General features: G+C 40.2%; 1 protein-coding gene across 1 annotated transcript in view; it reads right to left on the bottom strand.

Moving 5' to 3' along the window:
* The window catches only part of MTMR8 (myotubularin related protein 8), a 228,838-nt gene that overhangs the window by 154,577 nt on the left and 58,728 nt on the right, over positions 1-15,533 (bottom strand). Inside the window, 1 exon segment of the mRNA XM_035004437.1 lies at positions 2,298-2,420. Within this exon segment, the coding sequence (XP_034860328.1) occupies positions 2,298-2,420 (123 nt within the window).

Below are 15,533 nucleotides of genomic sequence, written 5' to 3'. Positions count from 1 at the left end.
CTTAATTTGTCTTAATTGTTTTGTCAAACTCAATTCCTGCCATGGCAGTTTTGGAGGGGCCACAAAAACTACCTATAATGTAATAAGAATTAATATATCAAATTTCAAGAAAATCAGAGCCCTGTTGATCAACATGCATCTGTGTTTGGGTAGTAAAACACTGATCATGAAGATCAGGCACCAGGCAAAAAGCTGCTGAGTTGGGAAGAGGGGGAAAGTGAAGCAGACAAAGACTGGGAAGAACTACATTAATAGTACTAATTGAGTAATTCTGCCTCCTTTGACATATAGAAATAATTAGCATAAGTTCTCCCTTCCAGATCTAGTCCACCAGGTTTGAAATAATATCCAGTAGGAACAAATCTGGAAACATGTGTGCTATCTATGAATGCAGGTAGAAAGGAAAAAGGCTCACAGCACAGTACTAAAGAACTGGTTTCCAAACTTAGAAATGGGAGATTCCTAAATAATTATATAAGCTAACAAACTTATTTTACAAACTAGGAAATTGAAGCTCAGAGAACAAGAGTCACTTGCCTAAGGTCACATAGCCAGTTAGTGGACAGCTAACTCTAGCTAGAACTAGCTCTCCTAATTCCTCTTTTGGCATTCCTTTTATCACACCAAAGGGGGCAAGATACAATCTCATGGGAAAGTTCATGATATTTTTAAAAGGAAGTGTTAAAATACTTCTTTCATATGTATATTCATATATTATACTTATATAATACAGTAGTTCCCCCCCACACCTTAATTGCAGTTTTGTTTTCTGTAGCTTCAGTTACTCCTGGTCAACTGTGGCCCAGAAGAAGGTGAACCTCCTTCTGACATATCAGAAGGTCAGTAGTAGCCTAACATTATGTTACAATGTCTACATCATTCATCTCATTTCATCTTATCACACAGGCATAGTGTTATAGCACATCATCACAAGAAGGGTGCATACAGTATAAGAAGCTATTTTGAAAGATCACATTAACATAACTTTTATTACAGTATATTGTTATAATTGTTCTATTTTATTATTGTTGTTGTTAATCTCTTACTATGCCTAATTTATGAATTAAACTTTACCAGAGGTATGTATATATAGGAAAAATCATAGTATACATAGGGTTTGGTACTTTCTGCAATTTCAGGCATCCACTGGGGGGCTTGGGATATGTCCCCTGTGAATAAGGAGGGGACTACTGTAGTACGTATCATGTGCAAGGCACTGTACTAAGCATTTATGCCATTAAGTTTTTTTATTCTCATAACAAGGTATTATTATTATCCCTATTTTACACATGAGAGAAGTGAGACACAGAAAAATTAAATAAATTGCCCAAAGTTACTAAGATAATAAATGTTGAAGCTGGGATTTCACCTTGAGCAGACTGGCTCTAGAGCTTGTGATCTTAATTACTATGCTATGTCATATACCAGAAGTATGTTACACTTGTTATAAACAAATAAGTCTAAGCATAAATCTGGCTAATGATTAAGTTAAGATTGAATGATGCTACTTTAGGGTGGGGAAGGCATATAGTGATGTTTGGGGTGCTAAACTAATTAGAAAACATTGTTTAAAGGTATAACAAGAAACACACATACATGCACATGAGAAACATAACCTGTCTTAGGTCAGAGAGATGGTTCAAATAAATGATACCCAAAGTATAGTCCGTGGGCCATCTGCAACACCTAAGAGCTTTTCAGAAATTTAAAATCTATGGCGCCTGGGTGGCGCAAAGGGTTAAGCATCTACCTTCAGCTCAGGTCGTGATCTCAAGGTCTTGGGATCCAGCCCTGAATCAGGATCTTTGCTTAGCAGGGAGTCTGCTTCTTCCTCTCTCTCTGCTCCTCCCCCTTGCTCAGTGCTCACTCTCTCTTTTTATCTCACTCTCTCAAATAAATAAATCCTTAAAATATTAAAAATCTTAGAAATTAGACTCTGCATTTTTAACAGGCACCCAGGTTCTTGGGCCACACTTTATGGGTAGCAAGGTTTTAAATTGCTTCAGTTGATAAGCTAAGGAGCTTATCAACTAGGCTCAGAAAATGAGCAGAGACTACCCTACCTAAAAATATTGAGAAAAAAAATGTAGTTTTAAATGACTAAGATGACCACAGTCAATAACTTGAGGGACAAAGAGGCATATGATTCAATCTATGATAAAAAAAACATAGAATAGATTCTTTGAAGAAAAGGTTTCAGAGCAATTTGACTGTTACTTTAAATTTCAAGAAACTACCATATTAGCATGTAAACAAAACTCTTTAAGACCCTTTGATATTTCTTCTTGTAAACATACCCATGTTTCTTTCTGGGCTGCACCAGAAGCCTCTACATATGTCAGATGGGTTGCAGTAAGATATAAAATCCCATTAGCAGGTTTCTTACACACATGACGATCCAGTAATTTCACATTTTCTACCTGTTATTTGGGGAAAAAATACTGATTAAGTTATTGACTCACTGCCCCCTGTGATTAAAGTTGGATAATTCAAAGCAAGATAAATGCTCTTAATTTGCTACAAAACTTCTTTGAGGCTTTCTAGTAGCAAGGTAGCAAACTAGTATGGTCTGTATTTCCTAAATCAGCACTGTAGAAACTATAAAAGTGAGAGGGGAAACATGGATTCTAGGAAAGATTAAAATTCTAGATGATGTTACCATGACGGGGTAGGTGTGAAAGGAAGATAAATGAAACATAAGAGCCTGCAAAGGTAGATATGTTGTTGAAAGAAGTTGCAGTTATTGTATGGGTAAAACTCAATAGGGGTGAATAACATGAGGTCAGATCTTAAGTTAAAGGGTAAGAAAATATATAACTTTCTATAAAACAGGAGAAAACTTGATCTATCTCATAGAAAGCAAAAAGGAAAAAAAAACACAAAAAAACAAAAAATATCATAAATGAAAAGTAAAAAGTGAAATGCCACCTAAACTTGTGGTGAGCAAAGCATAACATATATAGTTGTTGAATCACTAAGTTGCACACCTCAAACTAATGAAACTGCATGTGTCAACAATACTAAAATAAAAAAATAACAATAATAAAAGATAACTTCAGAATAAATGTACATGAATTAAACTTACCAATTAAAGACAGACTTACAGGGGTGCCTGGCGGGTGCAGTTGGTTAAGTGTGTGTCTTCAGCTCAGGTCATAATCTCAGGGTCGTGGGATTGAGCCCCATTTTGGGCTCCCAGCTCGTGGGGAGTCTGCTTCTCCCTCTGGCCCTCTCCCTGCTCCTGCACATGCTCACATGCATGCACACTCTCTCTCTCTCTCTCTCTCAAATTAATAAATAAAATCTTTAAAAAAAAATAAAGAGAGGGGGGAAAGATGGCAGAGGAGTAGGGGACCCTATTTCAATTGATCCCCGGAATTGAGCCCAGACCACTCTGAGCACCCATGAAACCAGCCTGAGATGTAAGAAGATCTAGATCTCTACGAACAGAATATCATAGGCAGTTGGTTTTGAGGTACGAAGCAGAGAGCCGTGATTCCATGGGCAGATATCGGAGGATAAATGGCAGTGAGAGGGTGCCTGGCCGTGGGGATCCTACACCACTGGTGAGTGACAGCCTCATGTGCTGCTGACGGGGCACAGACTCGCAGACCCGTAGCAGCGGGGAAAGGACTTTAAAGCAGCCCCCGGGGTGGAAACCCAGAGCACTGGGGTCGCGCCTGCAAACTGCAGCCCCCTGGACGGAAACCCAGAGTGCTGGGGTCATGCGCATGGGAGCTGGGAGCGGCTGGCGGTTTTAGAAGCACAAAGGGCAGAGACATGCTCCAACCTGGAGGCAGGACTAGGGTTGCTGCGGAGGGTGCACAACCCAGGACACTGCAGTTTATAGCAGCACGGATAGAAACGGAGACAGTGTGGCCTGGAGAGCTCACTGAAGAACAGACTGCAGTCTCTTTCCTCTGAGGCAGAGGGTTGGAAATGGTCTCTTCTGCTCTGACTCCCGGAAGAGATGCAGAAAGCCACCAGGAAGGGGGCAGAGCAAGATGGCAGAGGAGTAGGAGACCTGGATTTCGTCTGGTCTCAGGAATTCAGCTGGATAGGGATCAAACCATTCTGAACACCTACAAACTCAACAGGAGATCGAAGAAAAGAAAAGCAACAACTCTCTGAACAGAAAAGCAACCACTTTCTGGAAGGTAGGACATGTGGAGAAGTGAATCCCAGGCAATATTTGGGAGGGTAGACCGTGGGGGAGGGGGCCTCTGTCAGCCGCTTTTGGCAAGTGATAGAGCGGCAGAGCACAAAATTGGAACTTTTAGAAGTGTGCTCCGCTGTGGGACGTCGCTCCAGTGGCTAAGCGGGGGGTGGAACCCTCATGGGACAGTGTGGCCTCAGGACCCTCGGGGTCACAAAAAGACCGGGGGTGCCTGACTGTGGCAGAGCTCCCAGGTATTGGAGCGGGGAAGCTGGCTGCAGAGACAGAGCCGAGGAGCAGGCTCTCAGCTCGGGGTTGCCATAAACCGTAATCCGCAGCACAGTCAGGCCACTGCTCCTCCAGCAGGGACCCAACAAGCGGCAGATCCAGGGAGACTCCCCCAGGAGGAGTGGCGCAGGAGCACACTGAAAGGATCTGCTGGGTTTGGAGACTTCACATGGGGTCGGGTGCCAGATATAGAAACGCACGGTCACAGGCCGGGGGAGCATGGAGTGCGGCCGGAGACCAGGGAGGCAGGAGTGACTGAATGCTTTTCTCTGGGGGTGCACTGAGGAGTGGGGTCCCGAGTACTCAGCTCCTCTAGGGCAGAGACTGGGAAGCCGCCATTTTCACTCTCGGCGTCTGGAGCTGTACCGAAAGCTTGCAAGGAACAAAAGCTCCCGAGAGCAAACCTGAGCAGATTACTTAGCCTGGACCTGGCAAGGGCGGGGCAATTCCACCTCTGGCAAAGACATTTGGGAACCACGGAAACAGGCCCCTCCCCCAGAAGATCAGCGAGAACAGCCAGCCAAGACCAAATTTACCCATCAATGAGAACGGCGGAACTCCAGTGCTAGGGGAATACTGCACATAGAATCTATGCCTTTTTTAGAATCCATGATTCTTTAGTCTTTCAAAGTTAATTTTTTTTTAACTGTCCTTTTTTTTTTGAGTTTTTCTTTTTCCCTTTTTCAACCACCATCTTATCAATCCCTTTTATAAAAAACATTTCTATTTTTCATTTTTAGAGTCATATTCTATCCCTTCATAGTAGTTACCTATATTTTTGGCATATGTATATATATATAAGTTGTTCTCTCCTTAAAATTTTGAGATAGTGTCTTCTAACAGATCAAAATATACCCTAAAACTCTAGTGTATGGTTTTTTTCTACTCCCCTACCTGATCACATTCTCTCCCTTTTTTTCTCTTTTTTTATCCTCTTCTTTTTTTTTCAAACAACTTCTTATCTATTCCTTTTATAAATTTTTTTATAATTTTCATCTTTACACTCATATTCCATCCCTTCATCATACCAACCCTTATTTTTGTACATATATAAGTTTTTCTTTCTTTAAAATTTTGGGAAGCACTTTCTTCTAACAGACCAAAATACACCCAAAGTCTGGTGTGGGGCACTGATCTATGTACCAACCTGATCATATTTGATCATATTCTGTTTTTCTTTTTTCTGTTTTTGTTAGTTTTTATCTTTATCTTTTTCTTTTTCTTTTCTCTCTCCCTTTCTTTTCCCCCTGTTTCAGGTCTTTTCTGATTTGTTTAAAGTATATATTCTGAGGACGTTGTTCCCCTGTTAGGATTTGGTTCTATCATTAATCCATTCTCCTCTGGACAAAATGACAAGACGGAAAAAATCACCTCAACAAAAAGAACAAGAGGTAATACCGACTGCCAGGGACCTACTCAATACGGACATTAGTACGATGTCAGATCTAGAGCTCAGAAACATCCTTTAAAGATACTAGCTGGGCTCGAAAAAAGCATGGAAGTTATGAGAGAAACCCTTTCTGGAGATATAAAAGAACTAAAATCTAATCAAGTCGAAATCAAAAAGGCTATTAATGAGGTGCAATCAAATATGGGGGCGCTAACTGCAAGGATAAATGAGGCAGAAGAGTGAATCAGTGATATAAAAGACCAAATGATGGAAAATAAAGAAGCTGAGAAAAAGAGAGATAAACAACTACTAGACCACGAGGGCAGAATTTGAGAGGTGAGTGATATCATAAGATGAAACAACATTAGAATAATTGGGATCCCAGAAGAAGAAGAAAGAGAGAGAGGGGCAGAAGGTGTATTGGAGCAAATTATAGCAGAGAACTTCCCTAATTTGGGGAAGGAAACGGGTATCAAAATCCAGGAAGCACAGAGAACCCCTCTCAAAATCAATAAAAATAGGTCAACACCCTGACATCTAAGAGAAAAACTTATGAGTCTCAGAGACAAAGAGAAAATCCGGAAAGCAGCTCGGGAGAAGAGATATGCAACCTACAAGGGTAGAAACATTAGATTGGCAACAGACATATCCACAGAGACCTGGCAGGCCAGAAAGGACTGGCATAATATATTCAGAGCATTAAATGAGAAAAATATGCAGCCAAGAATACTATATCCAGCTAGGCTGTCATTGAAAATAGAAGGAGAGATAAAAAGCTTCCAGGACAAACAAAAACTAAAGAAATTTGCAAACACAAAACCAGCCCTACAAGAAATATTGAAAGGGGTCCTCTAAGCAAAGAGAGAGCCTAAAAGCAACATAGACCAGAAAGGAACACAGACAATATACAGTAACGGTCACGTTACAGGCAATACAATGGCACTAAATTCATACCTTTCAATAGTTACCCTGAACATAAATGAGCTAAATGCCCCAATCAAAAGACACATGCTATCAGATTGGATTAAAAAACAAGACCCATTGATATGCTGTCTGCAAGAGACACTTTTTAGACCAAAAGGCACCCCCAAATTGAAAGTGAGGGGGTGGAAAACCATTTACCATGCTAATGGACACCAAAAGAAAGCTGGGGTGGCAATCCTTATATCAGACAAATTAGATTTTCAACCAAAGACTGTAATAAGAGATGAGGAAGGACACTATATCCTACTTAAAGGGTCTATCCAACAAGAAGATCTAACAATTGTAAATATCTATGCCCCTAACATGGGAGCAGCCAATTATATAAGGCAATTAATAACAAAAGCAAAGAAACACATCGACAACAATACAATAATAGTGGGGGACTTTAACACACCCCTCACTGAAATGGAGAGGTCATCTAAGCAAAAGATCAACAAGGAAATAAAGACTTTAAATGACACACTGGACCAAATGGAATTCAGAGATATATTCAGAACATTCCATCCCAAAGCAACAGAATACACATTCTTCTCTAGTGTGCATGGAACATTCTCCAGAATTGATCACATCCTAGGTCTTAAACCAGGTCTCAACCGGTACGAAAAGATTGGGATAATTCCCTGCCTATTTTCAGACCACAATGCTTTGAAACTAAAACTCAGTCACAAGAGGAAAGTCGGAAAGAACTCAAATACATGGAGGCTAAAGAACATCCTACTAAAGAATAAATGGGTCAACCAGGAAATTAAAGAAGAATTAATGGGCGCCTGGGTGGCTCAGTTGGTTAAGCGACTGCCTTCGGCTCAGGTCATGATCCTGGAGTCCCGGGATCGAGTCCCACATCGGGCTCCCTGCTCGGCGGGGAGTCTGCTTCTCCCTCTGATCCTCCTCCTTTCATGCTTTCTGTCTCCCATTCTCTCTCAGATAAATAAATAAAATCTTAAAAAAAAAAAGAAGAAGAATTTAAAAAAATCATGGAAACCAATGAAAATGAAAACACAACTATTCAAAATCTTTGGGATGCAGCAAAGGCAGCCCTAAGAGGAAAGTATAGAGTAATACAAGCCTTTCTCAAGAAACAAGAAAGGTCTCAAGTACACAACCTAACCCTACACCTAAAGGAGCTGGAGAAAGAACAGCAAATAAAGCCTAAACCCAGCAGGACAATAGAAATAATAAAGATCGGAGCAGAAATCAATGAAATAGAAACTAAAAGAACAGTAGAACAGCTCAACGAAACTAGGAGCTGGTACTTTGAAAGAATTAATAAGATTGATAAACCCCTGGCCAGACTTATAAAAAAGAAAAGAGAAATGACCCAAATCAACAAAATCATGAATGAAAGAGGAGAGATCACAACCAACACCAAAGAAATACAAACAATAATAACATATTATGAGCAACTATATGCCAGCAAATTAAATAACCTGGAAGAAATGGATGCTTTCCTAGAGATGTATCAAGTACCAAAACTGAACCAGGAAGAAATAGAAAACCTGAACAGACCTATAACCACTAAGGAAATTGAAGCAGTCATCAGAAATCTCCCAACAAACAAAAGCGCAGGGCCAGATGGCTTCCGAGGGGAATTCTACCAAACATTTAAAGAAGAATTAATACCTATTCTTCTGAAACTGTTCCATAAAATAGAAATGGAAGGAAAACGTCAAACTCGTGTTATGAGGCCACCATTACCGTGATCCCAAAACCAGACAAAGACCCCATCAAAAAGGAGAATTACAGGGCGCCTGGGTGGCTGAGATGGTTAAGTGTCTGCCTTTGGCTCAGGTTATGATCCCAGGGTCCTGGGATCGAGTCCCGCATCGGGCTCTCTGCTCCTTGGGAGCTTGCTTCTCCCTCTGCCTCTCTCTCTGTCTCTCATGAATAAATAAATAAAAATCTTAAAAAAAAAAAAAAAGGAGAATTACAGACCAATATGCCTGATGAACATGGATGCAGAAATTCTCACCAAAATACTAGCCAATAGGATCCAACAGAACATTAAAAGGATTATTCACCACGACCAGGTGGGATTTATCCCTGGGCTGCAAGGTTGGTACAACATCCGCAAATCAATCAATGTGATACAATACATTAACAAAAGAAAGAACAAGAATCATATGATCTTCTCAATAGATGCAGAAAAAGCATTTGACAAAGTACAGCATCCCTTCTTGATCAAAACCAGTCAGAGTATTAGGTTTAGAGGGTACATACCTCAGTATCATGAAAGCCATCTATGAAAAATGTACAGCGAATATCATTCTTCATGGGGAAAAACTGAGATCTTTCCCCCTAAGGTCAGGAACACGGCAGGAATGTCCACTATCACCACTGCTATTCAACATAGTATTAGAAGTTCTATACACAGCAATCAGACAACAAAAAGAAATAAAGGCATCCAAATCAGCAAAGAAGAAGTGAAACTCTCACTATTTGCAGATGATATGATACTTTATGTGGGAAACCCAAAAGACTCCACCCTAAAACTGCTAGAACTCATAGAGGAATTCAGTCAAGTGGCAGGATATAAAATCAATGCACAGAAATCCGTGGCATTCCTATACACCAACAACAAGACAGAAGAAAGAGAAATTAAGGAGTCGATCCCATTTACAATTGCACCCAAAACCATAAGATACCTAGGAACACATCTAAACAAAGAGGCAAAGGATCTGTACTCAGAAAACTATAAAATACTCATGAAAGAAATTGAGGAAGACACAAAGAAATGGAAAAACGTTCCATGCTCATGGATTGGAAGAACAAATATTGTGAAGATGTCAATGCTACCTAGACCAATCTACACATTCAATGCAATCCCCATCAAAATACAATCCACTTTTGTCAAAGAAATGGAAAAAATAATCCTAAAATTTTTATGGAACCAGAAAAGGCACCGCATAGCCACAGGAATGTTAAAAAAGAAAAGCAAAGCTGGCGGCATCACAATTCCGGACTTCCAGCTCTATTACAAAGCTGTCATCATCAAGACAGCATGATACTGGCACAAAAACAGACACATAGATCAATGGAGCAGAATAGAGAGCCCAGAAATGGACCCTCAACTCTATGGTCAACTAATCTTTGACAAAGCAGGAAAGACTGCCCAATGGAAAAAAGACAGTCTCTTAAACAAATGGTGTTGGGAAAATTGTACAGCCACATGCAGAAGAATGAAACTGGACCATTTCCTTACACCACACAGAAAAATAGACTCCAAATGGTTGAAAGACCTCAATGTGAGACAGGAGTCCATCAAAATCCTAAAGGAGAACACAGGCAGCAACCTCTTCGACCTCAGCCACAGCAACTTCCTCCTAGAAACATCGCCAAAGGCAAGGGAAGCAAGGGCAAAAATGAACTATTGGGACTTCATCAAGATAAAAAGCTTTTGCAAAGCAAAGGAAACAGTCAACAAAACCAAAAGACAACCGACAGAATGGGAGAAGATATTTGCAAATGACGTATCAGATAAAGGGCTAGTATTCAAAATCTCTAAAGAACTTCTTAAACTCAACACTCAAAGAAAAAAGAATCCAATCACGAAATGGGCAGAAGACATGAACAGACATTTTTCCAAAGAAGACATCCAAATGGCCAACAGACACATGAAAAAGTGCTCAACATTGCTCGGCATCAGGGAAATCCAAATCAAAACCTCAATGAGATACCACCTCACACCAGTCACAATGGCTAAAATAAACAAGTCAGGAAACGACAGATGTTGGCGGGGATGCGGAGAAAGGGGAACCCTCCTACACTGTTGGTGGGAATGCAAGCTGGTGCAGCCACTCTGGAAAACTGTATGGAGGTTCCTCAAAAAGTTGAAAATAGAGCTACCACATGATCCAGCAATTGCACGACTGGGTATATACCCCAAAGATACAAATGTAGGGATCCGAAGGGGTACATGCACCCCGATGTTTATAGCATCAATGTCCACAATAGCCAAACTGTGGAAAGAGCCAAGATGTCCATCGTCAGATGAATGGATAAAGAAGATGTGGTATATATATACAATGGAATATTATGCAGCCATCAAAAGGAATGAGATCATGCCATTTCAAATGTAGTGGATGGAAGTGGAGGGTATTATGCTGAGCGAAATAAGTCAAACTGAGAAAGACATGTATCATATGACCTCAGTGATGTGAGGAATTCTTAATCTCAGGAAACAAACTGAGGGTTGCTGGAGTGGGGGGTGGGGTGGGAGGGATGGGGTGACTGGGTGATAGACACTGGGGAGGGTATGTGCTCTGGTTAGCACTGTGAATTATGCAAGACTGTTGAATCTCATATCTTTACCTATGAAAAGTATAATGCAATATATGTTAAGAAAAAAAAAAAAGAAGATAGCAGGAGGGGAAGAATGAAGGGGGGAAATTGGAGGGGAAGAAAACCATGAGAGATGATGGACTCTGAAAAACTGAGGGTTCTACGGGGGGGGGGGGTTGGGAGGATGGTTTAGCCTGGTGATGGGTATTAAAGAGGGCACGTTCTGCATGGAGCACTGGGTGTTATGCACAAACAATGAATAATGGAACACTACATCAAAAACTAATGACGTAATGTATGGTGATTAACATAACAATAAATTTTTTTTAAAAAAAGAAAGAAAGAAAGGCACCAGGGAACGCCGCCAGAGAACAAAATCCCCAAAGACTGATTCCCGCTGAGCCCATCCCCAGCCACACGGGGGCAGGGAACTCTGCCCAAACAGGCTTGCCTGAGCAACAGCCTGGGAGGCCCTTCCCGCAGAAAACAGGCTGGGAAAACGAGAGGCCAGCAACTCTAAAGTCCCAAGAACACAGGTGCAACTTGCTTGGGTTCTGGTCAAAAATTTGGACTCTATACATTCCCTCAAACAACCATCCACAGAATGACTAGGAGGAGAAGCCCCAAAATAGAAAAGACTCAGAGATTATGACTTATGCTGCAGATTTACAAATGGATGCAGATATAACCAATATGTCGAAGATGGAATTCAGGCTAGCAATTGTAAAGACAATGGCTAGAATGGAGAAATCAATTAATGACAACATAGAGTTTCTAAGGGCAGAAATTAAAGGTGAATTGACAGAACTTAAAAATGCTATCAGTGAGATCCTATCCAATCTACATAGTCTAACAGCTAGGGTAAGTGAAGCGGAAGAGCGAATAAGCGACCTGGAAGACAATATAATAGATAAAAAGGGAAAAGAGGAGGCCAGGGAAAAACAACTCCGAATCCATTAAAATAGAATCAGAGAAATAAGTGACACAATGAAGCGTTCCAATGTCAGAATAATTGGAATCCCGGAAGGAGTGGAGAGAGAGGACTAGAAGATATATTTGAGCAAATCGTAGCTGAGAACTTCCCTAATCTGGGGAATGAAACAAACATTCGCATCCTAGAGGCAGAGAGGACCCCTCCTAAGATCAAGGAAAACAGGCCAGCAACGCGGCATGTAATAGTAAAACTTGCAAATCTTAGAACCAAGGAAACCATCTCCAGGGCAGTTAGGGGGAAGAGATTCCTTACGTACAGAGGGAGGAACATCAGAATAATGTCAGACCTATCCACAGAGACCTGGCAAGCCAGAAAGGCCTGGCAAGACATATTCAGAGTACTAAATGAGAAGAACATGCAGCCAAGAATACTTTATCCGGCAAGGCTGTCATTTAGAATGGATGGAGAGATGCAGAGATTCCACGACCAGTAACAACTGAAAGAATATGTGACCACTAAGTCAGCTCTGCAAGAAATATTAAAGGGGGGAGGTGTTTATAAAAGGAGAAAGACGCCAAGAGTAATATACAACAGAAATTTACAGGGACACTCTATAAAAACAAGGTCTTCACAGGCAACATGATGACAATTGATTCATATCTTTCAATAATTATTCTCAATGGGAATGTCCGAAATGCTCACATAAAACGGCACAGGGTTGCAGATTGGATAAAAAGACAGGACCCATCCATATGCTGCCTACAAGAGACTCATTTTGAACCTAAAGATATATCCAGACTGAAAGTGAAGGATGGAGATCCATCTTCCATGCCAGCGGACCTCAAAAGAAAGCTGGGGTACAAATTCTTCTATCAGACAAGTTAGATTTTAAGGTAAAGTCTGTAGAGACATAGAAGGACACTATATCATTCTTAAAGGGTGTATCCAACAAGAAGATCTAACAACTGTAAATATCTATGCCCCCAACATGGGAGCAGCCATCCACATAAGCCAAATGTTAACCAAAATAAAGAGTCATATTGATAACAATATGTTAATTGTAGGAGACAGCAATACTCCACTCTCAGCAATGGACAGATCATCTAAGCAGAAAATCAACAAGGAAACAAGAGCTTTGAATGATACATTGGACCAGATGGACCTCATAGATATTTATAGAACATTCCACCCTAAAACAACAAAATACTCATTCTTCTCAAGTGCACATGGAATTTTCTCCAGAATAGACCATATACTGGGTCACAAATCAGGTCTCAACCCATACCAAAAGACTGAGATTATTCCCTGCATATTCTCAGACCACAATGCTCTAAAACTGGAACTCAACCACAAGAAAAAAAATAGGCAGAAATTCAAACACTTGGAAGCTAAAGACCACTCTGCTCAAGAATGTTTGGGCCAACCAAGAAATCAAAGAAGAACTTAAAGAATTCATGGAAATCAATGAGAGCAAAACACATTGGTCCAAAACCTATGGGATACTGCAAAGGCAGTCCTAAGGGGGAAATACATAGCCATCCCAGGCTCACTCAAAGAAATAGAAAAATCCCAAATGCACCAACTAACTCTACACCTTAAAGAACTAGACAAAAAGCAACAAATGATGCCTAAGCCACGTATTAGAAGAGAAATAATTAAAATTAGAGCAGAAATCAATGAATTAGAAACCAGGAACACAGTAGATCAGATCAAAGAAACTAGAAGTTGGTTCTATGAAAGAATTAATAAGATCGATAAACCACTGGCCAGACTTATCCAAAAGAAAAGAGAAAGGACCCAAATTAATACAATTATGAATGGAAGGGGAGAGATCACGACTAACACCAAGGAAATAGAAACAATTATTAGAAATTATTATCAACAACTATGTGCCAATAAACTGAGCAATGGATGAAATGGAGGCCTTCCTGGAAACCTATAAGCTGCCAAGACTTAAACGGGAAGATATTGACAACCTGAATAGGCTAATAACCAGTAAGGAGATTGAAGCAGTGATCAAAAACCTCTCAAAAAACAAGAGTCCAGGGCCTGATGGATTCCCTGGGGAATAATACCTATTCTACTGAAGCTGCTTCAAAAAAACCAAAAAGCCAAAAAACAAAAAAACAGAAGGAAACCCTCCAAACTCATTCTATGAGGCCAACATTACTTTAATCCCCAAACCAAGCAAGGACCCCATCAAAAAGGAGAATTTCAGACCGATATCCCTGATGAATATGGATTCCAAAATCCTCAACAAAATCCTAGCTAATAGTATCCAACAGTACATTAAAAGGATCATCCACCACGACCAAATGGGATTTATCCCCAGGATGCAAGGGTGGTTCAACATTCGCAAATCAATTAATGTGATAGAACACATTAATAAGAGGAAGGAGAAGAACCATATGTTCCTCTCAATTGATGCAGAAAAAGCATTTGACAAAATACAAAATCGTTTCATGATTAAAACTCTCCAGAGTATAGGGATAGAGGGAACATTCTTCAAGTTCACAAAATCCATCTATGAAAAACCCACAGCAAATACCATCCTCAATGGGGAAAAGCTGAGAGCCTTTCCCTTAAGATCAGGAACATGTCAAGGATGCCCACTCCCACCACTATTGTTCAACATAGTACTACAAGACCTAACAACAGCAATCAGAGAACAAAAAGAAATAAAAGGTATTCAAATTGGCAAAGAAGAAGTCAAACTCTCTTTTCACAGATGACATGATACTTTATGTGGAAAACCCAAAAGACTCCACCCCAAAATCACTGGAACTCATACAGCAATTCAGTAATGTGGCAGGCTACAAAATCAATGCACAGAAATCAGTTGCTTTCTTATACACTAACAACGCAACTGTAGAAAGAGAAAGTAGAGAAAGGATTCCACTTATAATAGCACCAAAAACCAAAAGATACCTCAGAATAAACCTAACCAAAGAGGTAAAGTATCTATACTCTTAGAACTACAAAACACTCATGAAAGAAATTGAAGACACAAAAAGATGGAAAAATATTCCATGCTCAATGATCAGAAGAATAAACATTGTTAAAATGTCTATGCTACCCAAAGCAATCTATACCTTCAATGTCATCCCAATCAAAATTCCAATGTCATTTTTCCAAGTGCTGGAACAAACAATCCTAAAATTTGTATGGAATCAGAAAATACCCCGAATCACCAAGGAAATGTTGAAAAAGAAAAACAAAGCTGGGGGCAACATGTTGCCCAATTTCAAGCTATATTACAAAGCTGTAATCACCAAGATCTGTACTGGCACAAAAACAGACATATAGAACAACGGAACAGAATAGAGAACCCAGATATGGACCCTCAACTCTACGGTCAAATAATCTTTGACAAAGCAGGAAAAAACCTGCAATGGAAAAAAGACAGTCTCTTCAATAAATGGTGCTGGGAAAATTGGACAGCCACATGCAGAAGAATGAAAGTCAACCATTCTCTAACACCATTCACAAAGATAAACTCAAAG

Source organism: Mirounga leonina, unplaced genomic scaffold (assembly GCF_011800145.1).
Source record: "Mirounga leonina isolate KUSES-001 unplaced genomic scaffold, KU_Mleo_1.0 Mir_101097, whole genome shotgun sequence".
Lineage (NCBI taxonomy): Eukaryota > Metazoa > Chordata > Mammalia > Carnivora > Phocidae > Mirounga > Mirounga leonina.
This window is presented reverse-complemented; position numbering and strand designations above follow the sequence as displayed.